General features: G+C 41.2%; 1 protein-coding gene across 3 annotated transcripts in view; it reads left to right on the top strand.

Annotated features, from left to right (window-relative positions):
• The first annotated feature begins 8,130 nt into the window (after positions 1-8,130).
• RAB3IP (RAB3A interacting protein) overlaps positions 8,131-14,227 on the top strand; it is a 32,200-nt gene continuing 26,103 nt past the window's right edge. For 2 of the 3 annotated variants that reach the window (XM_062003740.1, XM_062003571.1), the window contains exon 1: positions 14,037-14,077. In XM_062003740.1, coding sequence (XP_061859724.1) covers positions 14,073-14,077 — 5 coding nt within the window. In that variant the 5' untranslated portion in view covers positions 14,037-14,072. Of the gene's footprint in view, positions 8,202-14,036; positions 14,078-14,227 lie in introns of those variants that run through there. The other variant, XM_062003660.1, reaches the window with a different exon arrangement.

Below are 14,227 nucleotides of genomic sequence, written 5' to 3'. Positions count from 1 at the left end.
CTACTTCAAGAGAATAACACCATGCAGTAATGACTCATGCAAAGCTGTGGTGTAATTCACTATATAAACACTCTTACACATGTGACTCAACCATGCTGCAACTGATGGGAGAAACTACACCCTTCATTATCTGAATTCAAATTAAAGAAGGCCTCAAAAAGAATAAAAAAGTAGAGCCATGTTACCACCATGGGGACTGTAAAGATGGAGGATTTTCTTTAACTGTGTCTTGGGCAGAGAGATTTGTATAAGTATGTGACTGAGAGAGAAAGGTGAGACAGAAGAGAGTCAGAGGATGAGCTGGAGATTAAGAACAGACAGGAAAGCATTTGCAGGGAAAAGTGTTCAGAAAAGGCGGGTTCTTTTGCGTTAGGTATTGTCTGGAAAGGACTTGGAACGATTTTGTTGCTGTATTTGAGAACAGGATTATGGGTATTTGTGCATAAAAAAGGATTACTTTGGGGTGGCTAACCACTACCAATTTCTTTTTGGAAAGGTAACAACTTGCATAAGCTCTGTTTCTTTTTTAGCTAGTTTTAGTTCAAAAAACCCCTATTAATACTACTGCTATTAAAATGGTACTTGATGCACATGTGAAAAGGATAAAACTGAAGACTTTGTGACCCAGGTGGGCCAGTCCTGTATTAAAGCTAGCACTGGCTTTCCTCCCTTGCATACTTCAGTGCTAAACATTTCCCCAGAACTTCATTTTTTCACTTTGCAAATATTGATTAAGAGGGGGGAAAAAAAAACCAGTACAAAAAGAGAAAGTAGCACCCGGGAAAAAGAATAGTGAGTTTAGTGAACCTACAGAGATAAACAATTCGCCTTTCCTTTTTCTGTGGACAAGAAGTCCAATCATACCCACCTAAATTGCAACAAACCCTCTCATTTTCTGCTTTATGCAATTTTTCACTTAGAAAAAATGCTGGTGTTCATTAGTGTTTTTTTACTTTAGTTCAAAAGCAAATGTCTCATAGCTCCCTCAGACACAAGGTTTAGTCTGTGAGCCGGGAGTGGATGAAACAAATCCTATGCTTGTTGTCTGGCTGCTGAGCCAGTACATGGCCCAGAACACACACGGGCATCGGATGGTGCTAGCTGTGGAAATTGTCCTTCACACTCCTCTGAGTAAATCCACCTTTTGACTATTTTAGTGAGGTGACGAAACAGTTTTCCTGTCACAGTAAGGATGGGCACATTTCCAACCAGGGTGACACAGACGTAAATGCTAGTGGAGACAAGATTCCTGGGGGGCCTGGCACTTTTAAAGGTGCCTTTAGGAGGTGTGACAGAGTAATCCCTCTCTTTTGTGGAACTAGAACCACTCTGATTTTGATACTACATCATTTTTTACCACCTACGCAACTGAGTAAAGGATTCAGGTGACTTCTCAGAAATGCTCTCTGCTGCTCTGAACTTGCAGAGCATTGCCACCATGAATGTGGAGAACACAGAAAGAGATGAGGAGAAGAAACGGCCACTGTTAACTTAGAAGCGTTCCTGTACCCAGTGGAGTAATGTTCATGCCACTACTAGGTAATGCTGGACAGAAAATGAACAAAGTAGTATTTCTATCACATAGGGAAATGGTTGGTACCTGCAATAACTCTACCATAAGTCCAGCTTCACCTTGCAGAGTAGAACATAGCAATAACTGGCAGCCTTGATTGAAGTCTGGTTTTGAAGCCCTGTGCCATTGAGGAAAACCAAAGAAAAATCAGCCCATTAAAGCCACATCACCCATTCTTATAGCAACTTTGGTCTGGAAGAATGAGTATCTTTGAAATATTCACTGTTTAAACTTTATCATGTGACCACTCGTTATGGGGAAGGAGGAAGAAGTGTCATGAATTTCAGTTTAGAGATGGATAAATTAAAGCTAATGGAGGGTACCCAAGTCTACAGCAGAACTGTGAACAAAACACAGGATTCCTAAATCCTCACCCTATGCTTTTCACTGTTATTTTTCAGAGTATTTGCTGCAGCTACTTTTGGAGTTTCATCTGGTAAAAGAATTCTTGACTTTTAACTCTAGGTTTGTCAGGGCTACAAAGTTTGTTTGGCTTTCAAGGGGTTAATGGTCAGGTGAAAATGTGTTTTGCATTTTTATTTTCCAATTTCTAAGTTCAGGTTTGGCACCTCTGCCATCTCCCAACTACAAATGAACCTGTTGTACTATTTTTAATCGTACTCTGGATCTGTCCCTGGCTTGCTTCTAAAGATAAACGAAACCACATGTCAGTCCTTAAATAAGTTGGTAACACCACTTCATTTTTCCTGTTTGTTTCTTCCACTTAGTATTAAGTTCCATTTAGAAACACCTTCAAAAAGCTTCGAAGCATTATGTATTTTGAATGCCACAGCAGAATCTGCCTAGTTGAGCAGCTTGTATGCAGAATCAAAGTGGACAACTGTAAATTAAGAGGCACAAAGAGGAAATTTCTTTTTAATACTTGTCATTTAATAATTGTCATTTAATAGTTATTGGACAAGTATATTCTTTATTCGTTTGTATCATCCCTGTTAGGCTGTGTCCTGTGTAGTGATAGAAAGGTGAGGGGTTTTTTTAACACAGTAAAAGCTTTACTATGCTTGTTATATTGGGTCAATAAGTTCTGCAGGTTGTGTAGAGATATATACTGTGTATAAAGGGAATTTATTCCTCTCTTTTCTTTTTGGTATGCAAGCCTTGACTTGTAATGAAGCAATACGGAGTTTTAATGAGTATTCACTTTTTAGACATCATTTTAAGCTTCTTTCTGCTTATTTACTGCATTGACAAGTCTAACAGCGGAAATGACTATGAAGTGAAGTTTTGATGCTGCAACAGCTTAGTTGTGTGATTTGAGCACATAATTTGAGTCATTCCAAGACAAATAGGAAAGAATCAATACCTGTGATATACGAAGAATTTGGTAGCACTGTTGAAATTCCCTCCTATGACATGTCAGAAAAAATATATATGCTAGACACATTGTCTACTGCAAAGATAATAGAAGACTGATATGAAAACCATGTGCAAAACATGGGTTTCCATGGCTAATTGTTAAAGTAAAGCATCTAATCTGAGAGGAACACTCTGGTTATGATAACATGCAATACTCTAACTAATGACTTGGGTGATGGAATAGGGGGTGCACTTACCACGCCTGCAAGACATGAAGGGCTATAAACATTTTTTTCAGAACAAGTTTAGAATTCTGTAAGAAGCAATGGACATTCAAGAAAGGTCATAACTGAAGTCACACTGGTGAAAGAAAGACTGGTTAAGCAGCATTCTGTTGCCGTAAGAAAAAACAAGCAAAGGATCTTCACTGGGATGCATAAGCAGGTGTGTGATACGTTAAAGCCCGCGCTGATCAGATCTCGGAGTGCTGCTCTCAGACATGAGCACTGTTTTTCGACACAGATGAAGACCCACAGGAAGAAGCCGAGAGAGCATAATAAAAACAATTGGACATTAAACCCCATCACCTATGAGGAAAGATTAAAATAACTGTGGTTATTCTTTGAGAAGACAGAAAGGATAGATGATGCCATCAAATACCATGAAGACTGCTGTTTCCTGCATCTGCTTATTACCTCTTATCCTACACTGCAGCAAAGAAGATTACGTTAGATTTTGGAAAATATTTTGCAAAATAACTCCAAGGCCAGTTTGGCCCTAGAACAGACTAGTTAGGGACAATATGCTCTCTTCCACCACTGGAATTTTTGAGAAACTTTCAGGAGACATGAACATCAGTCCTAACTATTTGCTGTTTTTTGGGGGGTTTTTAGTGAGCAGATTTGAGGAAAAACACAGACCTCACTGGTTTTAATGTTATATCAGTTGAATCAGGGAAAGCAGCAAAAAGAAAAGAGCTGTAGTTTTAGGACTCCCATAAACAGGACACTTATTTATGCCAATGTACCAATGCAATTTGCTTTACAAATGCTTAGCTAAACATTGAAGAAATATGCCTGACTGGGGAATTCTTGTCTGTGCTACGGTTCCTCAAACTGATAGCATTGTTTCAGCCAGATTTATAGTCTCTGTACCTTTTTTGTACACACTGTATTGTTCTTTGTTTCTTTTCACTGTGCTATGGGGTCACAATGCATGTGTGACTTCTATTAATAGATTCATCCTTTGGTTTGCTTGAGTTTGTTGTATTGTAACATCTTCATTGAAAAGGAGGCAATAATTACAGTTTATTCAATATTTAAAAAAAAGCCCAAAACAATAAAAGAAACAAGTAGGAAGTACCAAAGACAAGTAGAAAATAAGATTTTGAAGTCTATCTGCTTTATTTATCTGCAAAACTGTTGAGGATCCTCCCCCGCCACACACTTAAACAACTTCTGTAAAGAAAACAACCATCTCATTCTTTCATTCCTCCAAGCCTGTAGGAGGAAAAGTTGGATTAGCTGGCATTTCTGTTTGTGTGTGTAGATGAGAAACTTCAGTTTAATTCAGATCAAAGAAAAATAATGCACTCGGTTTCTTTTAAGTCCTGCAGCCATTCTTGTCTTCAGCAGAGATGTCTGCCATGGTCTGGAGATACCTTCTGTGAAACACTTTTGTCCTTTTTGCTTTTTCCTTTCTGAAACAGAATCCTTAGGCCCAGAGGACTGTAACCATCAGTGGTGGAAACAGCCACATTTGAAGACACAGTCCCTCAGATAGATGGTTCAAATGCAACAGAAGACCTGGACTGGGAGAGATGTGGTTCAGAGGGACTCTGTGCAGTGTGAGAACTGTTGGCAATTATGTTTACCATGTTTTGCACCAGTATGACTGGAGAGAAGCTATGCAAGTGGGTCTATCATCTGTTAGTACACAGATTGCTGTGGCCATTGTCTATTGCCGAGATACCTATCCAGCTTTCTACCTAGCTGGAGAATGGGAATTGCTGATTTGGGGCATTTAACCACACTGTGGAGTTCAAAAGGAACAGATGAACAGATTTAACAAGCAAAGGGAATAGATTTGATGAGAGCAGCAAATACTAATGTTCATTAGAAACAACACACTTTCAGCAAAGCCTGTCCTCCAGATTTTGCACATTGAGCCGTTTTGCTGAATGGTCCTGTCACATTACATCTATTTAATTGGAGGGGGAACCCATGGCATGCGTTATCCCACCAAAGGTGCAAACTGTACATCACTTTCCACTGGTAAGTGACTTTGCTCATTTAGAACAATAGCAATGCATGGATTTATTTCTAAAAGTAAGTTTCTCTGATTGCCAGGCACCTAAGAGCACTAAACGGCCTTAATTATCCTGACCACCTTCATCTGGGGCTTCTTCTCAGCCACCTTCTTCCCATGATGGGCAGGGACTCTAGGGCTCCATTTAAGCTCAGTCCCAGGCCCTCACTGTTTGCCTATGCTTTGTCTTGAGTGAGCCTGTCTTGGTTGCTCCCTCCATGGAGGAGCCTTAGGCCTACGTTACAGAAGTAGGTTTACATATAGGTCTCCAGTTCTGTCTCTTGCTCCTCCTAATGGGACTTCCTGGATGGATCCTGGACTTGGATTTTACATTTCCTTATCTCACCTTGTGTGATGTCACTAGGTGTATGATCAAACCTGTTGTTACCACCCTCCTAGTCCTGCTCTTGACTGTGCCTATAGTGGTGGGGTTACCCTTGGATCCCAGCTCACGATGCCTGGAGGACTAGCCTTGCTCTGGCACAGATGTGTGGCAACCAAGGTCTGGATAAAAGTACTCTTTTAGAATTATGAGTAATTTTTATCCTCCAAAAAGTGCTTATTTCTCTTATGTCTCTGGATTTAATCCAATTTGCTTTGGCTTTTAATTTTAACCATGAAAGTTATATTTTCTGCGTTTGTTGCTGCCTGACTTTTTAAAGTATTACATATAGCAAAATATGGGAGTACTTTAACAAAATAAATCTGTTGGTGATTAATTTTAGCACAGGCAAATGTCTTTGGAACTGTATTGCTTTTATTTCTTGAAATGCAAGATGTCTAATCTGGTTAAGACAGCAGACTGTCACACCAATTACAGTCGTTGTACAGGATTAAGAACTACAGGATTACAGATCCTAATTATAGACTCTTGTCAGTTTACTATGTCTTAATACATTGTTTGCAGCTTCTGATTCTACTTGTCATGTCTCTTTTCCAATCATGCTTTTAAAAAACTTCCTGCTGCATCTTCTAATTTGGTAAACCTGTATTGTTACAGCACCGCCTGGATACTATTGAATGTCAATATTGGCAAATTAAAACATCTTAAAGGTGGAGCTCTTCAAACTTAATATCTTTGCTCTGAGGCTTTTTGCAAGAAACTTCAAATTATACTGATGGTTGAATATTTCACTTTTTGCATTGCTTGGTGTCTTGGTTTTCAGATTTACTTCCAGAAGAAGTGTAGACAATGATTCTCTGTAGCCATTTTTTGCTGCCTGAGCTCCTTTGTAGGTAGTGTAGATTTACATACTGAACAAAAATTTAGAAAATATTGCTATTTATAGGTAATATATTTATGATGAAGGGCACTGATACATTTGTCTTTTGACCTCCTCTTTGTCATATTATTTTTCCTTCAATGAACTTCTTGCTTGGTGAATGCTACAGTGAACGTACAGAGAACATTATTTTTCTGGGGCTGTGTCCTGTAGGACTGGCCAAACAGGATTCTTTCACGTTCAGTGGGAAGCTGTCAAAATAATTAACATCTCAATAATTGGCTGGAATGCAGTTTAGATTCCTTAACTGATGAATGGGACAATATGTTGTTTACACTACTTTTTTTGTTTAAGTCCCTCACCATTGCAGCACATGGTTCAGTTCAGCTGCACTAACAACAAAGAAAGTACGATGTCCAGCCAGTACTGCTGTCATTTGAAGCATGTTTTTGGGATTGTAATCTGACCAGTGGTAAAATGGGGTCTCATTTATAGCAGCTATCCAACACTGTTGCCTACTGCTTTTAAAGACATAGGAAACACAAACCAGTACAGATCAGGACTTCAAAAGGAAAATGAAGTGAAGGCTGTGTGTTAACCTCTGAAAAGCTGGAAAATTGTCCTAACTACCATGCTTGTGTCAGGGTGGCAGTAATGATGTCTTAAGGACATAGGCAAGCTAAGATGAGAGGTAGTAGTAATATCTCTTCATCTAACAAACTAGTAGAACTGGAAAAGCACATCCTTTTAGCAGGCCTATTTTAGCTGTATATGTGGCCTTATTTCACAAGTCTTGTGCATATAAATTGCAGTTTGGTCTTTAATTATTACCTACATTAGAGAGCCTTAGAACCTGATTTGGAGCAGTGCATGCCCTGTGAATGAAAATCACCGGATAATGATCTTGCATATTTTAAATTTTCTCATTTTTAATTGTGTAATCCTGTGCCTTTGTTACTGTGCTCCATTAAATACAGAATTATTAACTTCCTTGTTTTTCACATTAACACAACATTCAGACTTTAAAAGCCCTGTCCTTGAGCAGAAGTGATGTTTTAACTCTCTTCCAGGTGGTGAGTGGAAGCATGGAGACTGGTTGATCTCTCATGAAGCCCTGAGCATTTGTAGCATCCCTTCTTGTGACATGGGGCATCAGGCTCATGTCCTGCCTTGTGTAAGCCCTGAGTCCCACTGCCTCTCCAGTCAGGCCCTATGGAAATGATCTAACAATATTCTGTGGCTGAAGTGTTGGCTGTGGGCTGCCATAGCCCTGCTTGCAGCAGAGGGAAGGAGGCTGCCCCTGACCCATCTGTCCCTGCTGTGCAATTCATTTGCTTTCCCTCAGCCTCAGGCCTTGTCTTGTCAGACTTGCCCCTGACGTCCATGGACTGTGTGGTTATGAGTGTGGAGGAAAAGCCTCCCTTACTCTGTCGCTCAGAAGCGCTACGGGTCTCAGGTGAGTGAGAGCAGTGAAGCCCAGCCACCACGACTGCTGGGGGGCTGCTCTGGCTGGCGTTGCACCCCTGCTCCTGCAGTGGGACACGGGGGCGCCCAGCTGACATCCGGCTCCCGGGCGCCCGCCCGCCGCCGCCGCTCCGCACCCCGACGCGGTTACTCCCCTCCCCGCTAGGGGGCGGCGGCGAGGGCTGCTCGCACCTGCCCCCCGCCCCGCGGGCGGTGCGCGCGTGTGGCGCATGCGCGGCGGCGGCCCCGCGCCCCGCCCCCCCAGGTTGAGTGAGGGGACGCGGTGCGGCGGCGGCCGCTCTCCCCGGGTTCGGCAGGTACGTGGCGGTGGGGCTATCCCGGCCCCGCTGGCGGCAGCGGGGCGGCCGCAGTTCCCTGTTGGCGCCACCGCACCTGCCCGGTGCCGCGCTCCCGGGAGTCTCTGCCCGGGCGGGTGGAGCCGGCGTCGGCCGGGAGGGCTGCCCCTTGCCGGGGCGCAGTGGCCGGGCGCGAGGGGGCTCCCCCGCTGCCCGCCCGTCGTGGGCGCTTCAGCTGCGGGGACTGGCTTGGGGGGGTGCCTCCGTGGAAGAGTGCGGGGGCAGGTGCCGGCCCGGCCCGTGCCGCCGTAGCCGTCTGCGGCGGGAAGGCGCCGCTGGCCCGGGTGACCCCGGCTCCGTCGGGGTTTGCGTGGGTGCGGAGGGGGCAGCTGGCGGCAGGGATACGCTGCAGTAGGAGGCAAAACTGGGAAAAAAGTAGTTCTCGAGGGTCACCTCGGGACGTGTCGGGCGCACCTGCCCCGAGAGATCCGGCGCTGGACAAAGAGGCGTCGCACGCCCGGAGCCAGCGACTCAGAGCAGCCGTCCTTCCCTCAGGGCTGTCTGCGCGGGGGCGGCAGCGGGGGCTCCTTCCGAAGCGTCGTGGGGCTGCTGGGGAAGGGCGTCTGAACAGGAATTACTAAAAGGAGGAGAAGGGGCTGGCGAGAAGCTGGTGTTGAAGTCTTCTGTTCCTCTCACAAACCTCTCGGCCGGTGAGACGGGGGAAGGAGAGGGCCGGCTGGGGCCCGGCGTCGGCCCCTCCGTGAGTCCCTGGGCTTGACCTGACCCGTTGGTGTGTTCCCGGGCTTGGGTCGCTCCACCTGGACTCGGGGCTCGAGCAGTGCGATGGGAGGCTGGCGGAGAGTTTGGCTTTGTGGGGCTGCGGAGCGTCACATACCCGTAGCGTGTCTGGTTGCTTTAAGGTCTTCGACCAATATCGAGGTTAATACTTGGTTCTCGATAAGTAGTCTTGTAAGCTCTAGTAGTTATGTAGCAGGGACTTAAGTGACCCTTGTTTTCGTAATGCAGTTACGTTAGAGGGCAAGGCTTGGAAAGGAAATTCTGGTTACAAGTTCACTGCAAGTGATGAGCTATGCAGGAATTTGTACTGCTTAAGTTCTGATGCTCCACTGGTTCCCTGAGAGTCAGAGGGCTCTGGAAGCAGAACACGGAGTGGCCGAATCCTTAGATACCCTCAACGCTCGTTTTGTTGACAAAAAGTAACAGTGTTTTCATTGTTTTGAGAGCGTTGTCTGTTTCGTTTTCAGGTAGCTAAAAAAGCTTATATTGCTCGATTTGTTCACAGTGTTCATTTGTAAGCATATTCTTAGGAAGTCTCAAAAACAGTGATCTAGATGACTTAAATCACTAATCTTCTACAGATTTGCCGTAACTGTGAAATTATCAGCTTCTCTTTTGAAGCAGATTTAAGGTTATTTACTCTAGAAGCATGTATTGGCAGCTACCATCTGTTCAAATATTTGTGTTCCTCGGTAAAATATAAGGCAAAACCTGAGGTCTTATTGGTTTAATGTTTGTATTGTTGTTTTTCTTGTAGATCTGTTTAGTGATGTCTGGGAAGGGTTAAAGTCAGGCCTTCTGTATTTGTGTCTTGGCAGTCATTCATCGTCTGTGCTTGGTTAATGTTACCTAGTGAGCAAAGAAGGATAAATAATTTACCGTTCTCATTATGCTTTTAATAAATAACAAATGGGAGTGCACCTCACAGCTGTGACTGAAATATCCATCTTCTTACACTATATTTGAAAGAGGACTTCTTTTTTTCTATAGAAAAAGAGTTGCAGTAAGCCTTTTGATTATAGACTGCAGCTATCTTCATAGCTCTTATTGACTTGATTTAAAATTCATGTAAAATGCCAAATGAGATGAGCTCTCACTGTTCCACTTACGTTTATGGATTTTCCCAGAAAAGAAATGTGTACTTTGGATTTTTATTTTTAAGACCCTTTTTAATATGGCATTTGAAGTCTTGTCTTACTATAACTTGACTAAAACTTGCATTAGACACTGTAATTGTGCTTAATAATATACTAACAAGATTTTTTTAAAGGTTAAGGAAATGTTTCTTTAAATGCGTTTACAGATACATCTAGAAAGCTTTACATACAATAAAAGTTGCTATCACTTTTACTTCAGTAATTGGAATATTTTCAGTGGTGGCTGAGGGTCTTTAGGTCTTAATTCTTGTCAAGAGTGACTCTGCACTGACCAAGCTTAAACCAGAAATGGGGTTGTAAGTTGTTTCCAAGATACGGCAGAACAATGTTCTGCCTTCAAAAGAACAACATCTGCAAGGAAAATAATATTTGCAATTAATTTAACTAGATCTAGACAGCCTTTGTGAACAAACAGCATTCTTTGAATGTTTGTTTACAATAAAAGTTTGCGGTATCCTACCTTGCAAAGCACAGATTTTTCTCTCTGGTAAGAGGTGTACTATCTACCAGACTCTAAACTGTGTTTTTTTTACAGGTTTCACAAGCACTTTGGAAGTATAGGTTGTTCAATCTTGTGTGCCGTTGTGTTTCTCTACGAGACACTTGCTTCCTGCACCTGTGTTTTTCTAGTTGAAGATATCCCTGTAATAAAGTTTTCAAAAGAAAATTTTAAATCATCAGATCAGCAAAACAAATAGTCTTTCTAAGTTTATAAACTCTTGCTATGAAATAGACTATGTGTTTCTTTTAAAACAGTGTGAAATAGTGTTTTGAATGCCTAATATGAGAGTGAAGAGTAGAAAATGACCCTTGTCATAGCATTGTATGACAACACCAGTGGGAATGCAATAGAAAAACATCTTGTTGAACCAATCATGGTTTTGCTAGCTCTTAAATTCTGTGGGCTTGCCTAATGTACAATTCACCACCTTGCTTAATTTACCATCTGTTGGTAAATGTGCAGTGTAAGGTCACTCACAAATAAATGTACAATATCTAAAGACTGGAATAGTTCATTGTTTTTTCTCTCACATCTTATTGTCTCAAAAAAAATTGATTTCCAATTTGGACTTCTGAAGTAGAAATTTCTGTTATAATTGCAGACTTGTAAAAGTGGGAATTGTTTTTGCAAACCTTAAGGAAATTTCTATGCCAAGACTTGAATTGTGTTTGTGCAATGAGCTGGCATTGATAACAATGCTTAAACAGTTTAGAGAAAAAAAATCCACCAAACTTTTGATGAATGAGATATTCATCACATCTGATGATTATCTCATACTGGATAGATGTAATTTAATTGAGTTTGAACTTCCAATGGTGTTTGTATATGCCTTGCAACAATTTTGCCTTTTAAACTGCCTGCTTCCACCTGATATAGGTATGAAATAGCAGCACTTAATTGAGCTGCTTCTTTTAAAGGTATTTTTAGTCCACTATTCTAATTCCCTACTTAGTTCTTTAGAGCTTAAAACATATTACATTCCAGACTGTATAATGCCAAGTATGTCCAAACTTGTGGTTTTTAAATTCAGTGAGGAGAATGCAGGCCCAGTGGTGGGATAATGCCAGTTATTTTAAGGAACTACCAGAAAACCCTCAATTTGCTATCCCTGCCTCAGTTAACTGAAGCAGATGTTGGAGTCTAATAAATGAAGTCCTTGAGACTTTATTGTTTCTTGAAAGGCCTGCTATGTAAAGATTAAAACATTATACCTAATAGGCACCTTTTTGATAAATGCTAACTAGAATTTACTTTTAATAAAAGTGTTTAGAAACAGTAACTTCTTTTAGCTTATGTGTAGTTTGTTTGTTTGTTTTCCACTGGAATATATAACTGTTGTGCTGAGATGGTGCTTTTTAATAGTAAAGCTAAAAATAAGGTTTCTTATGCTTGAAATGTTTGGTGCTGACATTGTATTTAAATGGTCTGTAACGATTAGGAGAAGCTGTCATCTTCACCTGGTCTTGTATTTAAAAGCACTCATCAAAAGACAAACTCCAGAGCTTTTAGTAGGCAGTCTTCAATATATATATATTTTAATAAGAAAACAACCCACAATAAACTGCTTTTCAGATAACTTTTTAGTATTTTGTTATTGACTGTTTTGATTCAAAGAAGTACCTGAACCTATCTTAGAGTGGTAACAGGAAAATGAGATTAAGCATTTTGATGTGACTGCTGTTGAAAATGTTCCCAGTTCTTGATTCCTATTAGAAGCTATAGAAATGTGTTAAACTGACTGTTGTTAAACTGATTTCATTCACTGTTAAACTTTCCGTTTAAGGTTAGGTAAAATAACAGTTCTGAGTCTAGTTTCCTCATGAAGTTTTGTGGGTACCTGGTGCAAGTGTGGCTACAATGCTTTGACAGCTTCCAACAAATACGTGTTATTTCCAGGTGAAAGTATGAGGAAATTAACTTATTTTGTTGTTGTGTCTTGATTTATTACAGCACGTGGATTTTGTACATCATCCAAACTGTATCTAATCAACTAAGACAAAAATAATCATGTGTCTGGTAGACACTGGTGCTATTCCAAACTTTCACTGTATAATAATGTAGTACAAAAAGTATTAAGAAAATTAATGATTTTGTTTAATAAGTGTGCCGCCTTGAGGTGTCGGAATATCATCTGTTCACAGTAGCAGAATTACCACTGAAGAGTGCTGTGTCAACACTGGTTTGTTACATGCTGTCAGCCTGACTCCTAGTAAAGCTCCCCACTGGCCATGCGCTTTGTGTTCCTTCACAGCAAGGCTCCTCTGTTGCTACCTTAGTCAGTAATGTGACTCTCACCCCCACTGCAGGGCCTCCATCAAGGTGCAGTCTTTAATGACACTGAAATTTAAGGTGTGTTTTCCCCCTCCTTTGTTTACCATTACTTGGGAAGAATTCTTTCCCAAAAGGGCATGTCTTCTGTAGGACTGCCTAGCTTTCTGCATATGTGGTTTCATTAACATGGGAGGTGTGTTCGGCTGGTGTCTGGGTAACAACATAATAGTGTTGTCGGGTCTTGAAATGGAGATATTTAATATAGGCTTCTTTGTCTTGTATGAGTGGTGTATCCAGCTTCTGCCTGCCCACTGCTAAGTGAAAAGTAATGCTAGGAATGAAAAAAGTTGTGAATGGAAAGTGTTTTACACAGATGGTGTGCTTGTGAGTGCCCATTTGACAGACTATGGGAAAAGTTTAGCTGAGGGACTTTATTTTCAGCTCTTCCAGAAATAGCTTGTGTAACTTTTTAACGTGGTATATCAGAAAGAGGTTGTTTTGTGATAACTGAGAAGTTATGCATGCATTTATTTACTCATAAATCTCTCTTGTCTGTTTAGGGTGAGACTGGTATTTAATGTATAGGCAGAGTGATAGTCTTGTAAATAAAATTCCGTAGCATTTTTTTAATTGTTAAAACCACTGCAGGATTTAGGCAGGTTAGGTGGAAAAGCTGTGGGAAGGGAGTAAAGTGAAACATTTCTCTTGGAAGTAGGAGCATGTAGGTAGAATAGATTAAAAAAAAAAAAAAACAAACAAAAAAACCCATACAACTACTTGTTGTAGATTGGTGAGATGGTCCAGAGGGGGAGCTAGAAATGCATTTGAACATTTAGAAGATAATAAGCAGGCTTCTAATAACTTCTCTCTGTGTGAGCCAGCATGACTCTCTGCACTTCATAACGTAGCTGAATTTGTGTAAATTATCATAAAGATACAGAATGGTTATCTTTGAGCCTGTGGTTTACTTGATGTACTTACAGTGTTTACTTCAAACAGATAACCCTAAGATGTGTACAGAAGTAATAAAATACATTAAAAACTGGTGAATAAGTTTTTCGACACAGAAGAGGAAAGGGATATGGCTTCGTGGTGGAAAAAGAGAGTGGTGGAAACAATGAAAGCAAATGTGTTTGTGTAGATGTGAGCTTGACTTTGAGACTAATGAGGTGGGTATTTTTCAGCTGGGCTTATGAACTGTAAAAAATAGTTTCTGCAATTTTATTTTTTCAAGCTAGCAGTATTTTAGCGTATTAACCGTACAACAATGATGTGTGGTGGTTACACTTTAGAGCTGAAAACATATTTGAAACTTAACC

This window comes from Colius striatus, chromosome 1 (assembly GCF_028858725.1).
Source record: "Colius striatus isolate bColStr4 chromosome 1, bColStr4.1.hap1, whole genome shotgun sequence".
In the NCBI taxonomy this organism is placed as follows: Eukaryota; Metazoa; Chordata; class Aves; order Coliiformes; family Coliidae; genus Colius; species Colius striatus.
The sequence above is the reverse complement of the archived record's forward strand: the minus strand, read 5'-3'. Positions and strand labels throughout refer to the sequence as shown.